The 16,830-nt window shown below is 60.1% G+C and overlaps 1 protein-coding gene and 1 long non-coding RNA gene across 3 annotated transcripts; both read right to left on the bottom strand.

The window, feature by feature from the left end:
* Nucleotides 1–258: 258 nt before the first annotated feature.
* LOC134151021 (uncharacterized) lies at nt 259–4,088 on the bottom strand. The gene is made up of 2 exons (XR_009960781.1): nt 3,958–4,088; nt 259–944 (listed from the first exon to the last, which is right to left on the bottom strand). It is a non-coding gene; the product is annotated as an uncharacterized LOC134151021 (long non-coding RNA).
* Nucleotides 4,089–5,264: 1,176 nt separating this feature from the next.
* Nucleotides 5,265–16,064, bottom strand: FGD2 (FYVE, RhoGEF and PH domain containing 2). Of its 2 annotated transcripts, XM_062595242.1 has the most exons (16): nt 16,006–16,064; nt 12,562–12,880; nt 11,820–11,900; nt 11,165–11,313; nt 10,603–10,759; nt 10,328–10,466; nt 9,707–9,765; nt 9,149–9,292; nt 8,640–8,732; nt 8,228–8,307; nt 8,119–8,149; nt 7,792–7,884; nt 7,382–7,507; nt 7,024–7,170; nt 6,053–6,196; nt 5,265–5,965 (listed from the first exon to the last, which is right to left on the bottom strand). In XM_062595242.1, exons 1-16 carry the CDS (start codon nt 16,062–16,064, stop codon nt 5,735–5,737), a joined length of 2,052 nt encoding a protein of 683 aa, XP_062451226.1. In that variant the 3' UTR covers nt 5,265–5,734. The 2 variants fall into 2 exon arrangements, with proteins under 2 accessions (XP_062451226.1, XP_062451227.1); XM_062595243.1 differs by lacking the exons at nt 11,165–11,313; nt 16,006–16,064 and having other exon boundaries at nt 12,562–12,627.
* Nucleotides 16,065–16,830: the final 766 nt, after the last annotated feature.

Genomic DNA, 16,830 nt, shown 5'->3' with positions numbered 1-16,830 from the left:
TTCCCCTTGCACCAACGGGAGCACGGCTGGACGGCTGGACGGACAGACACGGCTTTCCCCACCGGTTGCGGATCCGTTCCTGGAAAGCTCGCGCCGGCGGAGGGGGGGTTGTTGGTGCTATTTCTAGCACCGCGGCACGACGTGGCGGAGGGGAAATTCCCACCGGGAGCGGGACGGCGCCCCGGGTGCTGGGCGCCCTGGGTGCTGGGTGCCCCGTCCGGCTCTCGTTTCTCGCGGGATTGTGAGCTGAGGCACAGCTGGGGTGCTGCTAATCAAATGTATTTCTTAATTAACGAGCTCGCCAGCCAGGCAGGGCTTTCAATCAGCGCTGACACGGGCAGCTGCGGCCGGGCGGGGGTCTGGTGGGGGGGGGTCCTGGCCCTGCCGGAGGTGTGATGAGTTGCCCAGTGCTCAGCTCTGAGCCGCTTCCCGGTCTGGAGTGGCCCCTGCGCGTGACGCAGGGCCCCGGCAGCGCCCGGCCGCCGCGCATGACATGAGCGTGCCAGGCCTCAGCCGCGGGGCTGGGCAGCGCCGGGAGGCTTTGCCTGCGCCGGGCCCCATTCCTCAGCCATCCCCACCGTTAGCGTTAATAAAAACACCCCGGAGGCGCTCGAAGAGCAACCCCAAATGAGCCGCGACACGGGGAAGCCTCCGCTCCGGGAGAGAGGGAATCCCCCCCGCAGCGCCGGTGCCGGCAGCAGGGCTTTCCCGGCGCTCCGTGGGGCTCCCGGCTCGGGGAGGGGGGGAGGGATGGAGGGGGGCACCGGGGCACCCAAAGCACCCGGCTGGGAGAGGCTATAAACAGGACGAGAGCCCCGGGGTGCACGAGATGCCGTGCGGCTTCCTCCCCGCGCTTGGCAGTCTGGTCATGTCCCGGCGGCAGAGCGGCGGCGCGGAGTCACGTCCCCGCGGCGGCGGCGGCGGCCGGCACGTCCCACAGATCCCTGGATGGAGGCAGGAAAGGAAAATGAAATAATCCCCGCTCCTGCCTGTCCCCCCCTCCCGGCCCCGGCCCCGGCCCAGCACCGGCGCTCGCGGAGCCGCCGGGAAACCCCTGTGGATCGCGGGGGCTCGCGGGGGCCAGAAAGCGGAGGGGGAAGGTGCCCCCCCCCCAGGGATGCCCCCTCCAGCGTGAGCTGCTGCCCCTAGAAACGCAGCCCCGAGAGACCAGCCCCTATAGAGCAAGAAGCCCCATCCCCTATAGCAGTCACGCGTAGAGCGCGGAGCTGAGAGAAAGCCGCCCCTATAGGGTGCAGTCCCTATAGAGCACAGTCCCTATAGAGCGCAGTCCCTGTAGGGCGACCCTCTGTGGTAGGGAGCCCCCCTATAGAGCTGGACCCTATGGAGCAAGAGCCCCCAACCCGCAGCAGGCTGCAGGGGGGCACCGCGCCGCACGGCCCCCGCAGTGGGGTGCAATGGGGGCACCGCCCCGCACGGCCCCGCAGCGGGGTGCAATGGGGGCACCGCCCCGCACGGGCCCCCGCAGTGGGGTGCAATGGGGGCACCGCGCCGCACGGCCCCGCAGTGGGGTGCAATGGGGGCACCGCCCCGCACGGGCCCCGCAGCGGGGTGCAATGGGGGCACCGCGCCGCACGGCCCCCGCAGAGGGGTGCATTGGGGGCACCGCCCCGCACGGGCCCCGCAGAGGGGTGCAATGGGGGCACCGCCCCGCACGGCCCCGCAGCGGGGTGCAATGGGGGCACCGCCCCGCACGGCCCCGCAGCGGGGTGCAATGGGGGCACCGCCCCGCACGGCCCCCGCAGCGGGGTGCAATGGGGGCACCGCCCCGCACGGGCCCCGCAGCGGGGTGCAATGGGGGCACCGCGCCACACGGCCCCCGCAGAGGGGTGCAATGGGGGCACCGCCCCGCACGGGCCCCGCAGAGGGGTGCAATGGGGGCACCGCCCCGCACGGCCCCGCAGCGGGGTGCAATGGGGGCACCGCCCCGCACGGCCCCACAGCGGGGTGCAATGGGGGCACCGCGCCGCACGGCCCCCGCAGCGGGGTGCAATGGGGGCACCGCCCCGCACGGCCCCGCAGCGGGGTGCATTGGGGGCACCGCCCCGCACGGCCCCGCAGCGGGGTGCAATGGGGGCACCGCCCCGCACGGCCCCGCAGCGGGGTGCAATGGGGGCACCGCGCCGCACGGCCCCCGCAGCGGGGTGCAATGGGGGCACCGCCCCGCACGGCCCCGCAGCGGGGTGCATTGGGGGCACCGCGCCGCACGGCCCCCGCAGCGGGGTGCATTGGGGGCACCGCCCCGCACGGGCCCCGCAGCGGGGTGCAATGGGGGCACCGCCCCGCACGGCCCCGCAGCGGGGTGCAATGGGGGCACCGCGCCGCACGGCCCCCGCAGAGGGGTGCAATGGGGGCACCGCCCCGCACGGCCCCGCAGCGGGGTGCAATGGGGGCACCGCCCCGCACGGGCCCCCGCAGCGGGGTGCAATGGGGGCACCGCCCCGCACGGCCCCGCAGCGGGGTGCATTGGGGGCACCGCCCCGCACGGCCCCCGCAGCGGGGTGCATTGGGGGCACCGCCCCGCACGGCCCCCGCAGCGGGGTGCAATGGGGGCACCGCCCCGCACGGCCCCGCAGCGGGGTGCATTGGGGGCACCGCCCCGCACGGCCCCGCAGCGGGGTGCAATGGGGGCACCGCCCCGCACGGCCCCCACAGTGGGGTGCCTTGGCGGCACTGCCCCGCACGGCCCCCACAGCGGGGTGCATTGGGGGCACCGCCCCGCATGGCCCCCGCAGCGGGGTGCCTTGGGGGCACCGCCCCGCACGGCCCCCGCAGCGGGGTGCCTTGGGGGCACCGCCCCGCACGGGCCCCGCAGCGGGGTGCAATGGGGGCACCGCGCCACACGGCCCCCGCAGAGGGGTGCAATGGGGGCACCACCCCGCACGGGCCCCGCAGAGGGGTGCAATGGGGGCACCGCCCCGCACGGGCCCCGCAGAGGGGTGCAATGGGGGCACCGCCCCGCACGGCCCCCGCAGCGGGGTGCAATGGGGGCACCGCGCCGCACGGCCCCTGCAGCGGGGTGCATTGGGGGCACCGCCCCGCACGGCCCCCGCAGCGGGGTGCATTGGGGGCACCACCCCGCACGGGCCCCGCAGCGGGGTGCAATGGGGGCACCGCCCCGCACGGCCCCCGCAGCGGGGTGCAATGGGGGCACCGCCCCGCACGGCCCCCGCAGCGGGGTGCCTTGGGGGCACCGCCCCGCACGGCCCCCACAGCGGGGTGCATTGGGGGCACCGCACTACCGTAAGCTGCATTTCCTGCCCACCGGCCACGTTTGCATCGCCCACCTCTGGGCCCTGGCACCTTTGGGCGTCCCTGTGCTCGGGGCAGACCGGGATCCCGTGCCCCACCGGGGCTGGGGCCGAATCCTGCGGAGAGCCCAGCGCCTTCGCCCCTTTGCCGCCGCGCGGGTTTTCTCAATGACGGCGGCCCGGCCCCGGCCCGGCGTAGCTGCGGCAGCGTGCAGCTTTCACAACGTATTTTGGTCAGTGCTTACAAGAAAAGGCCCGGGGGAGGGCCGCGGCGAGGGGGAATTCCAGTAAATGGCCTCCGGGCCTTCCTCATTCTCGAGAATAGGAAACCGCGGGACTTCTCCGCGGGGTTTCGCCTGCTGCGCCGGGAGGCGAGAGGCCAAAGGGCTCCGCGGGGGCCGCGGGCGGGCGGCACCGCCGAGCGGCTCCCGCCCCATCCCGGGTGCCCAGGGCAAGGGGAGCCCTTTCCCTGCTCGAGGCGGCTGGGCCGGGTGCGAAGGGTGCGGGTGCAAGCCAGACCCTCATTTTTCCCCAAACCCATGCATTTGCAAAAACGGTGCTTTTGCTACATCTTGGCTGCCAAACCTTCCTTTTCCTGGGGAATAAAAAAACTCTGCAGGGGACACACAGTGCCAGGCGAGGTAGGACATCCAGAGAGCCTGTTCGGGGGACACCTGCAAGCAATTACCCCACGCAGCCCTTCGCCGTCCTCTCCACGCCGGCGCAGCCTCTCTCCTTTGCCCCGGCGCGCGCGCCCCGAAGCCGGCCGGCGACGTCCTTGCCCGGCTCGGGGCGAGCTGGAAGTGCTCGCGGGCGCAAAGCACCGGGAACGGAGTGGGCAAAAGCTGCTAAAAATAGCGCCCAAGGTGCCCTCTGCCCCAGAAGCAATTTCTGGCTCGGTAAACAGGAAATCTATTCTTAGGCCCGTTCGCGAGCCGGGGGCTGGCGGCGGCTCGGCGCTCGGGGCTCCTCTCGTTGCTCTCCGCCCCGCGCGCCGCGCCGCGCCGCGCCGGAAGGCCGCCACGCAGATGTTCCAGCCCTGCGGGCTTCCCCCTCGCCGCCACTCTTTCCCCCTCCAGCAGCACCTTGCTCTCGCCGGGCACGGCAGCTTTTCCAGGGTGCTGGGGTTTCCCCTGCATGTGCTGCTGGTGGGTGGTGGTATCTTGGGGGGGGGGGATAAAGGCGTCTCTGGAAACCCCCCCCCCCAACTATTTGCTTCTGGAAGGTGCTCCATGGGGCAAACGCCGTGGCAGGGCTCTTCCCCGACATCTGAGCTCCTCTCCCTCCTTGATACCAGCCCTCCCAGACTCCTGGAGCATCCTCACATCGCCATTCGAGCCTCTGGCAGGCTCAGAAGTGGCACTTTTTGCCCAGGCAACATTTCTGGGGAGCTGCAGAGGACACGGATGGAGAAGCCTGGAGCTGCAGTGTGTGGGGGGGAAGGACCAGAGGTGTTCACTAGGCCAGTGATGTAGAGGAGGAACCCCAGGTCTCCCCAGCATCGCTGTCCAGGTCCAGCATGGTGGTACCACGCGTGGCAGCCCAGCCGTGGCACCTTGGACTCAACCTTGGCCCAGAGCACCTCTCCCCACGCACCTCTCCCCGAAACGGGTGACTGAGAGAGGTGTAAGGGTGAAGCGTACTTGTGGGCAGGATGGGGGCTCGGGGGAGAGTCTGGGACTGGGCTGCAGGGCAGGAGCACAGCCTGGCACAGGGACGCAGCCCGGGGGTGTCCCTGTTTAAGGGTTACCCCCGCTCCATGTGATGCAGCAGTGGGTGGAGGCCAGGAGCAGTGATGGGGCTGGAAGAGGGGCGTTCTCCATCTGTAACGAGAGCCCCCAGAGCCGGACCAGGGCAAGGCAGGGGGCCAGACCAGGGCTGGTTATGGTGAAGGTGAGTCAGGGCGCAGCCCCTGGTGACAATACTGCAGGCCGCTCCAGAAACCCCACCATAAAGGCTCCGTGGTCCACACACAGGTAGGTTGCAGGTGGGATTTATTGCAGAGGCCCCAATTCCACAGATGCTTTCACAGACCTGGGTGTCCTGCATCACACCCCGCCGGAGCCGGGCTTGGAGGAAGATTGAGGTGTTGCTGCCCTCGGGCGGCAGCTGGTGGCATGGCACAGCCGGCAAGGCTCTCACAGGCTGCAGGGGTGCAGGCTTCCTGCACCCCAAATCCCCTGGCTCTCCCCCCACCTCCCCGCTCGGGTACCTCCATCGTCTCTATCCAGGATCTAGCTACTCATCGCAGAACATGAGGAGGGAGGGGATGGGGGATCCGGGTTGCCCGTGCGGTGGCACACACACTTTCGCCTCGTCCCTTTTGCAGCAGGGAAAACCAAAGCGCAGAGCGGTCAGGGGATCTGTCCAAAGGCAACCAGCGAGGGAGGGAGAGCAGGGAGGTTCAACCCACACAGCAGCACTGCTGGAGCAGCGCCCCAGGGGTGGGCAACAGCCTGTGGGGCTCATTCTGCTTCTTCGGAGGAGTCCGTGTCCTCGTCCTCCTCTGGCTGGGTGATCCCCGCAGCGGAGCGCTCCATGGCCCTCATCCAGCGCCGCTTCAGCTCCTCCGTGTCGGCCACGAAGGTGTAGACCTGCCGGGACTGCGCCAGCTGGAAGACGTGGCGAGAGTCGCTCTGGGACAGATCCTTCACCTGGTAGCCCAGCAGCGGGATGGAGGTGTGAGCTCGGACATCCTGCCGGGAGAGCGGAGACAGCGGGTGGGAGTCTGGGGGCAGGCACGTCGGGCAGCCCCTTGCAGAGGGAGCGGCGGCCGGCCTTACCTGGGGGGCCGCATAGATGTACAGCACGAGGGGGTCATCCCGCGGGATCACGAACCAGCCCCGCATGCCTCCCTTGCCGTTCTTGTCCAGCAGCTGCAGGGAACTGCAGAGCAAACTCCTGCCTGATATCTCTGCTGCTTCTCTCTGTCAACACACCAGTGAACAAACCCCTAAATAACCAGGCGTGGGGCAAGGCAGAAAAGGCACGGATCGAAATGCCATTTCCCAGGAAATCCCTGGATTTCCCAGAAGTTAGGTGGGGAGCTGCAAAAGACAGAGGGGACATTTTCATTCTTTTCGGAATACAGGAAAAAGCTTGGGGAAAAAAAAAAGCGCTGGGAAAGGCTTGCTTGGATCACTGCAGGGCAGTGAAGCAAGTGCTCTGATGCAGGCTGCAGCCTCCCAACGTCCCTGCAGGCAGCTGTGGTGTCACTTTGGCCTGTGTGTATGGACTCTTGCGGATGCTGATGTCTGCATAGGGCTGAGCCCTCGCGGGGCACTCCAGGCAGACTTGAGGGCTCAGCCCCTGGTCTGGCATGGCCCTGAGCCACCACCTCAGCACCCCCTGCTCTGCCCAGTGTCATGCAGCCTCAGGAATCCTGCTGCATCTTGAGAAACTGAGGTTAGGAAAGATTTTTGAGTCTCCACAAAATGCCATAAACCAGGGGAAGGGGAGAGCCAGTTCTGGCTGTGGGGCGCCTGCTGCAATCCTGCAGTGGAGGGTGCCCCAGATACCAGAGTCCTAAAGCTCAGGGAGGGGAGGGAGCAGGTTTGGTATGTCCACTAGCTTCAGAAGTGCAGAGACCCTCTCTGACTGCTGCAGAAGCTACTCCTACCCTTGCCTTCAGCTGCCAGCAGGCAGGAGTATGACAGAGCAGTGACAGAGGGGCTGGGGGCTGGGGTGGAAAACAGAGTTCAGAGAAAGAGGGAGAGTGGGTGAGGGAGGATAGGCAGAGAGCAGCAAAACTCACCTCTAGGATGCCTTTGTGCTTCCCCTCCCGGTCCTCAAGCGCTACGTGGCCCATCAGGAAGATGTAACACTCCTGGCACACGCGGTTCAGGCGGTTTCCATCATACTGCAGCTCAGCCTTGTAGTCGGAGCAGCGAGCGCACACCACCTATGTCCTCCAGACATGGACACTAGTGGGACTGGGGCAGGGCCGGGTACCCAGGGCCAACTCCACCCCCACAGCAGCTGAAATGGAGAGCTGAGAGCCAGAAAAGGCCCTGAACAAGGATACATGGCATACGAGGTCTGTGTTCCTGTCCCAGCTGCCACCTGAGTAGGCCAGGAGGGAGGGAGCACTGGGGGACAGTGGGGTCACTCACATATCCACAAGCCCGACAGTGGTGTCTCCGGCGCATGATGGCGTTGAAGGGCTCCTTGCAGCGCATGCACATGGTTACCAGGTTGTCTCGCACCCACTGCGGGGCTCGACGGCCCAGCTCCTCCGTCTGGAGACGGGAGACGGCATCATTGGGGCAGGGGCTGGTGGGCTAGCTTCAGTGCAGTGGCCATGCTCATGCCCCACTCAGCCTCCCTGGCTCCTCTGCTCTCACCCTTCCCTTTCCCAGCACTTCTCCCTTTCCTAAACCTCTCTCTCAGTAGCTCTCCTGCTAGCTCCGTAGGGCTGTCTAGCTCGGGAAACTGAAGCACAGCAAGGTGAGCGCTCCCTAAGCTTCAGTGCAGGGGGATGCTGGAGTCAGGGAAGGCATGCGGAGGGCAGAACAAGGGCTACCTTCAATGGAGAAGGCGCTGTCTCTGGTCTATGCACAGCTATCTTGAAGCTCTCACTGCTCTTCTCCTTCCTGTCGATGGCATCCTGGAAGGCCTAGAAGGAAAAGTGGGGCTGGAGGGATGGCTAGAAAAGTAGCATCAGCCACAAGCTGTGGACATGAGAGTCCTAAAATGTGAGGTCCTGGTGAGGGGCTGCAGCTAGCCTGGGAACTGCAGTGGCATCCCTGGACACACTAGCATGTGATATGTCCTGGGCTGAGGGATCAGCCTGGGCCAAGACCCACGTGTTCGCCAGAGGGGTGAGACTTCTTTCAGTACTCAGCCATACCTTGATCCAGGAGTTCATCTCCTCCCTGGACCTGGGTGAAGAAAAGGAGATAGATGAGCCGATGTTCATTCTCCCCGAGGAACTGCAGAACCGTCACCATTCCCCTTACCTGGCCTGCAGCTCCAGTGTCCGCTGCTTGCCTGAGACCAGAAAGGTGTGAGGAAATTGTGTATCATTCAGCTCCCGCACCTGACAGAGGGACCAAAGAGGATGGGGAAGCGCTGAACCCACATTGAGCATGCTGGGGCTTTCCTCCATAAGGGGAGGACATGGAGCTATCTCGGGCACAAGCCCTTCAGCCTCTTGAATATTACATGCACAAGGCTGCACTGCAATCTCACTGGATTAGGCTGTATCAGACAGTCCTGCAAATTCACAATGCCACCCCTGGCTCCAGCTCCTCTCTCCGTTCCCCAGAGGTGCTGGGCAGCAGCCACAGAGCTCGCTACACTTTGTAAAGAGCCTATGAAACTGTACCCCAGGGCAAGAGGGAAAACGCAAAGGCAAGGCGCCTAGCTGACCTTTATGCCATCCACGTCGATGCGGAGGTGGACCTGGAACTCTGAGCCCACCTGGATGACCTTGGGCACGCAGTACAGCAGCATGTTGTTGAACTGGCCAGCAGGAGGAGAAGGTCAGTTTGGGCCCAGAAATTTGCCTTTTGCTTGCTCAGGGCTGAGGGTTTCCCTACAATCTGGGGTCCTTCACCCTTTTCGGACTGATCCAGTTCTTGGGAAGGATCTGGCCCCAAAAGTGACTATTTCTGCCTCAGCCCTCTCCCATCCTGTAGAAGCAAAGCCCTCTGGGAGGGTGACATCCCTAAAGGGCTGCTGTGTCCAGAGGATCAGCAGTATCCCAACCACGTCCTTTACAGGGTACCTGCACTAGGGATTCAAACCCTCCCAGCTCTGCATTCACCCTCTCCAAGCAGAGATGTCCCAGCAGCAGCCTTGACACCTCAAACCATGCTATGTTGCCCCTCTCCTCATCTGTCCTCCCCTCCCCTTCCATAGTGCATCACGGCTCCCACCAGGAACAGGTACTTTTCCGATGTGTTGTTGCGGGAGGAGATTTTTAGGATTGGCCCCTCCTTGATCAGCTCATTGGAGGGATCCACAATGTCGTCCTCAAGGCCCAGTCTCTGATAGACCTCCCAGAGGTTCTGCAGCCGTTCCTGGGGGAGGCAGGGGGACACTGCAGTGACTTGTTTCTAGTGGAATCTGAGCATTTTCTGTTCCCCTTGCCTCCAGGTAAGATGTTGAAAGGCACTGATTTCTCACTAGCATCTTTGGCTGGAGGTGGCAGTGCAGGGGACAGAGGAGGATGGTGATGCAGGGGACAGAGTGGGACAACAGTGCCAGGGACAGAATGGGGACTCACTGGAGCAGCTGGAAGCTGGGCTGGGAGGGGCAGTGGGGAGGAACAAGAGCCACAGAAGGGTGCCAGGGCCATGGTCAGGCTTCTCCATCACTCCAAACAGGGTGTTACAGCTCAGCCACAACCTCGGCACACCTGCATCCCCTGCATCCCCACCTCCTAGGCCAGCTGCTTGGACTGATCTTTGAGAGCAGCTGGAACAGGCACTCACCATCTCAGCGATAGCTGCATTTGAATGCTTGGCCACCATGAAAATCATTTCCAGGGCCTCTGCAATGAGAAGAGAGAGAGAGAGAAGAGTTGACCACTTGCTGTGGAAGGAGTAGGAGAAACTCCTTGATCTCTACCAGCCTGAGCAGCCACATGTTGCTGGCTGCTGCTGCCCTCCTCTGGACACAACCCGAATGGCCCTGAACACTGCACAGGCATCTGGATCTGGCTGGATTGCGCAGTGCAGACCAGTCCTTGTGGAGACATCCATCGGTCTGGTCATTTTTCACTCCCATCCTAACAGGACAGGACACTGCCGTTACCTGCAGAGGTCTGATACATTCCCTGGTCACTTCAGATCTTCCTGAGGGATGCTGGAAAGGGACTATCCCTGTCCTGAAACACCACCCGCTTTCCTTACTGACCTCCATACACCCCAAAAGGGCAGAATAATCCCCTCATGTCAGAAAAGGGTAAGTCTGAGAGGTTTATCCAATAGCACAGGCTGACTAGGGAGAGACCCCAGGTGTCTTGATGTCAAAGTACAATCTCTAGGGCTGTCATTTCCCCTATAAATCCACCCTGCTGCTCCCCACCATGGGGAACCATCTGGAGCCCTTACTCTCTGCGTCAGCCCTGTCTGGAGACTTGGGTGGCAGTTTTCGGACATAGTCTTTCAGGAGGAGTTCATAGCGCGGGATTCTCTGCACAGGCTCCAGCATGTGGTGCTGCAGCGTTAGGTTAGCACAGACCTTCCTCTTCTGGGGAGAGACACCCATGCAAAGAGAGAGAGACACAGTGACCATGCTGGCTCCTATCTCCTCAGCCCTGCTTCTCCCTTGTGGGGAGACCCTGGGGAGAAGTGCTGAGGTCCCCCATTTCATTGTGGCCCATCACCTGGATGTCATCAATGAGCTCCTGGAAGCGTGGTGATTTCTCTGACCAGATGGTAATGAGCTCCATGGCCTTGTCAAAGTTCTTCACGTATTCACCATACATTTTGAGGAAAGGTGCAAGCTTCTGGATCACGTCCCCAATCCGCGGACTGGAACTCCTGTGGGAGGAGATTGCAGACGAGTGCCTTCCTTAGTCAAATGGGGAAGATGGACAGTGAGGAATAAAGCAAAGGGGCAGCCTGGGCATGGCAGATGACAGAGGTTTACCACTGTGACCATACACCATCCTGCTCTCCAAAACAGGCATGTGCCCAGCCTGCAGTCAGCCTAGGCAATTGCACCTGGCAGCCTGTGAACACCACTGAGTCACCTAAGGCATCCCTCCCTTTTTCAGGAATACCCTGATCCGGGCTGGAGTGTGTTAAGGAAGCACTTTCCAGCACAAAGACATTTGGAGCAAAACAGGCTAGGCTCTCTGGTCTTATTGGGAGACCAAATTCACCTCTGTTCCCTCATTCTGGAAAAGGAATCTAGGTGTCCTGCCCTTGCCTCCTCCAACTCACCAATTCTCCATGCGCTTCTGCAGCTCTGGCAGGAGGAACTTGGCATGGAACTGGTAGATGGAGGAGATGTTGGAGAAGATCATTTTCACTACCTCCTCTGGGACTATCTTCCCATTTTTGGCTTCTTTCATTAGCTCTGTATAGAATACCTGGAAGAAAGGAGGAGTGAACAAGAAGGTCAGGAAGGGGCTCAGGGGCCTGTCCCCTCTGAGAGCAGCACATAGCTCAGTGGAGAGGACCAGCTCCAGGTCGGAGGGATATCCCAAGCCCCAAGAGAGAAGCAGGAGTAAAAAGTAAAATGGGCTTTGCTGGGAGTGGACAAAGGTGCTCCTTGGAAGCGTGAGAGATGGGACAGACAAAGCCCAGACCCAGTCTCTGGCCCTGAGGACTATTAGTCCAGCATCCGTATAGCTTCATGCCTTCAGGGAAGAGTCCCTGGTCTGTGGACCCCCTGAACTGTGCCTAGGCACTGCTACAAGGTCCCAGCCCTGCCAAGGAGCAAAGGCTGATTAATGAGTGTGAACCTGTGCCTGGCCCTGCCTACTTTATCAGTTTAGACCCTGTCCAAGGGGTGCCTGAGCTGTGCTGGTGGAGGCTGATGGTGGATGGCAACAGGGCTATCACCTCCCAGGCCCATGGGGGCCACTCTGCTTACCTGATCGAGAAGGTGGAGGCGGCCAACATAAGCCTGTTCTGTCTCCAGCAGCTCCAGAGCAATTTTCTTTTCTTCTGGGTCCTGTGCAGGGAAAAGGCTCAGTCTTATGGGCAGCAACACGAGGAGTCTCCACCAGCTTGAGGAGACTTCGCTCTCCAGTGTTCACAGCCCGCATCAACCCAGATCTCACTCTGAGCAAGGGTGAAGGACAGATCTCAATAAGACACGTAGCAAAACTGAAGGTGAAAAGGAAGGTGTCTTGGGGCCACAGAGAAGCCTGGCTCATGTTCTCCTGGGTGACTCCTTTCTCTATGCTTTTTTTTCCCCTGGGCAATAGAGGGCAAACTATCCCAAGGAGTCAAGGAGAGTGGGATGGATTAACCCCATGATCTGCAATCCTGCCGAGGCCTCTGAACACAATGTCCTGCAGAAACACATCTGCAGTTGGCAAAGTAAGGCACAGCCCTGGGGATGCCTTGCAACAGTCCTCGCTGGGCCCATCTAAGCATCTGACTTACACAGTGTAGTTATATCAGAGCTAGAAGAGACAAGCCCTGTTTGGATCTATCTGCCTATGGCATCTGGGAAGTGGCTACTTTTCCATCTCTGTGTGCTCTAGCCCTTGCAGGGGCAAAGCCATTTCTCAGAGCCACCATAGGCCTCAGCTCTGATCCAGCCCACACGACTCCCTGCCTGAGTGTGGGCACCGGCCAACCTGGCTTGTGCTGCCTCCAGAGCTTACCTTGCTGCCTGGCTTGAGGCCTGCGTCCTGCTGCCTCCTCCAGTTGTCCTCGCTGATCTTCTGCCGGAAAGAGCGGAGGCATTTGAAGCTGAATCCCTGCTGACCCTGCTGCTCCTCCTGCCCTGCTGCTGAGGAAGACCGTTTCTTCTCCTCCTCCTTGCTCTCTCTCTCTGCTTGGTGTGTGCTGGCCATCTGGCAGAGTCTCTGATCCTGGCTCGATAAGGACCCTGGGAGCCCCTGGAGATGGCTGGTTGCAGGGCTGACCTGAGTGTGCAGAGCGTGCTGATCCTTCTGGGGGCTCCCGGGAAATACGCAGGCCCTGTCACAGAGGAATCAGCATGACTAGCTAGTCCAGTCCCTCATCTCACCCAGCTCCTAACCTCTGTGCTGTGGGCTGCCCCTGCCACAGCTGCGCTGTTTCCCATGCACCTCCACAGCCCTGCTCTATGCCAGCACTGGGTTAAGGCCACCTTCCTTCAACACAGGCAGCAAGACCTGGCTACACCCAGCGGGACTTCCCAGCACTGGTGCTGCTCTGCCTCTGCTACAGGCCTCCTGATACAAACCATGATCTGAAAGCACATACATCCTTCGACAGCATCACACTCCAGCCTCTCTCCTCCTCCAGTGCCTCCTGATGTCAGGGAACGGTCGCTCCTCATTTTCATTTCTGGTCCAGAAGAGCATGACTTTGCCATTAACCCATCTCCAGGCAACATGAGCTACCTCAGTCTCCTTGGAAAGGGACAGTCCTCCCTGGTACAAGCCATATGTCTTCTTTGCACAGCCCACTCTTCCTCTCAGGCATCACTAGATGAGAATGATCTAAAATTTAAGGTTTCATTGGGTTTCCTGTCCCACCCCAGGCTCCAGTTCCTCCTCTCTCATGCCAGCTCCTTGTGATAATGCATAAACGCATCAGTGGGTTTTGCTAAATGTTTCTAGCCAAAGCTGCAGGATTCAATACACTGCCTGGAGGGCTTCCCTTCCCTCTTTGTGGTGTTTTCCAGAGCTTCCTCTTTCCCCTACCTGTTCTACATCTTTCTGTAAGCATGGTGCTATCCAAACAGCCCCCAACCTGATTTTCTAGCTTAAAACTTGTTTTACTAATTCATCTAGGCCCTGACTTGAGAAACCTGCCTGCCTCTCACCAGCCTAACATCCTTCCAGGCAGTACCAATCTTTGATCAACCCATTATCTTCAAAACCTCACCACTTCATCCTTCCTCCCCAGGGACAGTCCAAATCCCACCTGAAGACTGCTTCCACCTCTGGGCCTGGCTTTGTCACTTTTGATCCACATCAGACAAAATGCATGTTGTTTATTCATAGAGTGGCCATGTCTCTGTTCCTGGCAGGATGCTCTTTCCCTTGAAGCTCACATCATTTAGCAGATGGCACATCTGGATCTCCTGTCCAAAGCAATTTAGTGTCCAAAGTACAGCCTTGCCCTTTGCAGCACTGGTATGGCTCTGGCTTTCTATCTGCTGTTACCATGGAGTTGCAGGCCTCCTTTACCGCTTCCCTGAGAAGGAGGTTTTAAAAACCAAGTGGCCAAGAGGCCTTGGCCAAGAAAAGGGGTATGTGTGGGTGGTTTTGTGGAGGAGTGGTTTTTGGGCTGTTTTTTCTCTTCCCTTTTTTGGCAAAGACAAGGAAGACAGAGCAGCAATGGAGGAGAAACCACATAGGGCACAGGCTTTGAAGGTGACAGTGGTGGGCCATCTGTCATTCAAGAGCTGGTTTCTGTGGTAAATTTTTCCAGGCAGGGACCGGAAAGATAGCCACTGATAGGCTGCAGACAGGAATAGGATGAGGAGGAGAGGAAAAGCAAGATGAAACTGGACATAAAACTGTAAAGTTGCAGATAGGATATGTTTTGAGTTGCAGACAACCATTTGAAGGGGGTGACAGGTCCATCTTCATGCTGGTAAGCACTTATCTGTGAGTACATGAGTGTTCCCCCAGCCATTTACACATCCCACATGTGAGCATGCATAATCCTTCATGTAAGAGAGATACTTTACCCATCCCTCCCGGTGCCCCCCAGAACCACACCAGTCTGAATCTACTACTGAGATCCAACAAAGAACTTCTCCCTTTCTATTTGCAGTATGACTTGTGCTGACTTGGGCTAAAGTCTGCTTTCTGTTCCAGAAAGAACTTGCTTCCAGTTTCCTCAGCTTCCTCCAAAAGCCATAAAAGTTACTTTTATTTCCTCTAAGCAAGACTTACACCTATTATGATAAACAACAAATATGCAGAACCAGTGAAGCAGAGGCAAACCAAACACCACAATGGTTCCAGTCCAGCAACATCAAATGCCAAATTTCGACCGTGGGATCACAGGGACAACCACACCTTGCTGGAGCCATGCAGAGCATAAAACCTGGGGTGAAGCGTGCAACTGAGGTGCAGACAAAGCATCTGGAGCAGAAGGAAGAAACTTTCAGAGGGGAATAAAGGAAATCCAGGGTCTGACTGTCTTTAGGAAGTGCTGCATAACCCATCTGCCCAACCACTCAGCCTCATAAGGCTTGCTGATAGCACCTCACTGACGCACAGCAGGCAGGATCTGCTATCCCTGTCTCACGGATGGGAATGCTGAGGCACGGTCTGCAAAGATGACTCACCCCAAGCCACAGAATTACCCCAAAGGGGGCGAAGAGGATCCACTAGCTCCTACTTTGGCGCACGCTGCTGCCCTGTGCTGTCCGTGGGTCCCAGCTCATGCTCCAAGTGAAGACACTGTTTTACCAGGCAGCCTTGCAGCCCAAAAGAAACATGCCATCTCCTGTGACATAATGCTTTCTGTTCCTCTTCTTAGAAGAAACATCTTTGCAAATAACTGGTTAGTCTGAGGTGAGTGTCTGAGACTCAGATCCTCACAGACACTCAAGCAGCTGATATCCAAAGGCTGCAAAGACCCCAACTATCCAACACCAAACCCAGATGCTGGTGGAGCCAGCTGGGGAGGCTGCAGACAAGGCTAGAGGTGCTGCCGGTGTGGAAGTGTGTTGGAGAAGCTGCTGAGTGAAGTGTGCACGCCTACTGCCCCAAGCCGTGCTTGCCTCCAGGCCAAAACTGTCTGCATGTTTACGAAACAAAATCCTTTTCACTGGCAGCAGGAAAAAAGAGCACTTGGCAGTCAGTTTGACTGCGAAGGTGCTCAAGGGCTGAGGGGAGAACAAGCATGCCACAATCTGACCCTCAAACAGGCATGAAAACCTCCACCAAAGTCAGTTGCATCCCACTGAGGTTTTCAGACTTCTGTCTATGACCCATAGAAGGAGAAAGAAGCCAGGGTAGATCTGAGTGCCAAAGAACAGCAAGTTACCTAAACATCTCTAAGGCCTTCAAACCATCGCCACTGTGGGTCTTCCTTCCACTGCCCATGCCATGTGGAGCACTAATGCACCCACAGTTCCCAGAACGACCCCTCCGTACCTTTGGTCTTCAAACACAGCCACCAGGTTTAACACTTTCCTTTGGTTACCCGCCTCCATCGCCTTGGCTTTATCTGCTCAGAGCGGATCCGAGGCCTTAAACAGCTGCAGGGGGGCGCTGACGGCCGCAGCTCGCTGCCATGTGTCTGGGCCTCTGTCTCCCCTTCTCTGCTCAGAGATGTTTCTGGGACCCACGATGTTGTTCGGGCACGGGGACTTGCACAAGACAGAGCCCATCTGCCGTCCTGCCTTCTGCGGAGGAGAGCTCGTATCTGAGCTGACCTCAAAAGGAAAAGGGAAGAGGAAGCACAGAAGGCTGCATGTAGGAGAAAACACTGAGGAAAACGCTGGGAATTCGTTCAGTTTGGGTGACTTCACCGCGTGCCCCACACTGGCAGCATGACTGAGCCCAGAGCGGCAGCAGGGACAGGGGCGATCACGAAAGCCGGGCTGGAGACTTCTGCAAGTGGGGTGCCTGTCTGCTGGGACAGTGAAGAGGCTACAGGGGACCCCCAAGGGGACAGACGTTGCTCAGCGCCCCGGGCCTGCGCCCGCTGCCCCAGTGGAACCTGCTTTCCCTGCCACAACGTGGTGGCCTCCTACAACCAGGCGCTGTCATGGCCTCTCTGTGCCAGAATCTCACAGCATCACGGAATGGTCGAGGGTGGAAGGGACCCTCTGGAGATCCTCTAGTCCAACCTCCCTGCTCAAGCAGGGCCACCTGGAGCATGTTGGACAGGGTGGCATCCGGGTGGGTTTTGAGTATCTCCAGAGAAGGAGATTCCGGAGCCTCTCTGGGCAACATGTTCCAGGTCCTGCTGCAGCC

This window comes from Rhea pennata, chromosome 25 (genome assembly GCF_028389875.1).
Source record: "Rhea pennata isolate bPtePen1 chromosome 25, bPtePen1.pri, whole genome shotgun sequence".
NCBI lineage: Eukaryota > Metazoa > Chordata > Aves > Rheiformes > Rheidae > Rhea > Rhea pennata.
The sequence above is the reverse complement of the archived record's forward strand: the minus strand, read 5'-3'. Positions and strand labels throughout refer to the sequence as shown.

Bases quoted from the DNA above. Each gene is read 5' to 3' on its own strand.
- FGD2 (XM_062595242.1), bottom strand. From the start codon at position 16,064: ATGGAGGCGGGTAACCAAAGGAAAGTGTTAAACCTGGTGGCTGTGTTT. The intron at 11,901-12,561 runs GTAAGCTCTGGA...TTCCCTGCACAG, and splicing joins GCCTCAAGCCAGGCAGCAAG to GACCCAGAAGAAAAGAAAAT. The intron at 10,760-11,164 runs GTGAGTTGGAGG...CTCCTCCCACAG, and splicing joins CAGAAGCGCATGGAGAATTG to GAGTTCCAGTCCGCGGATTG.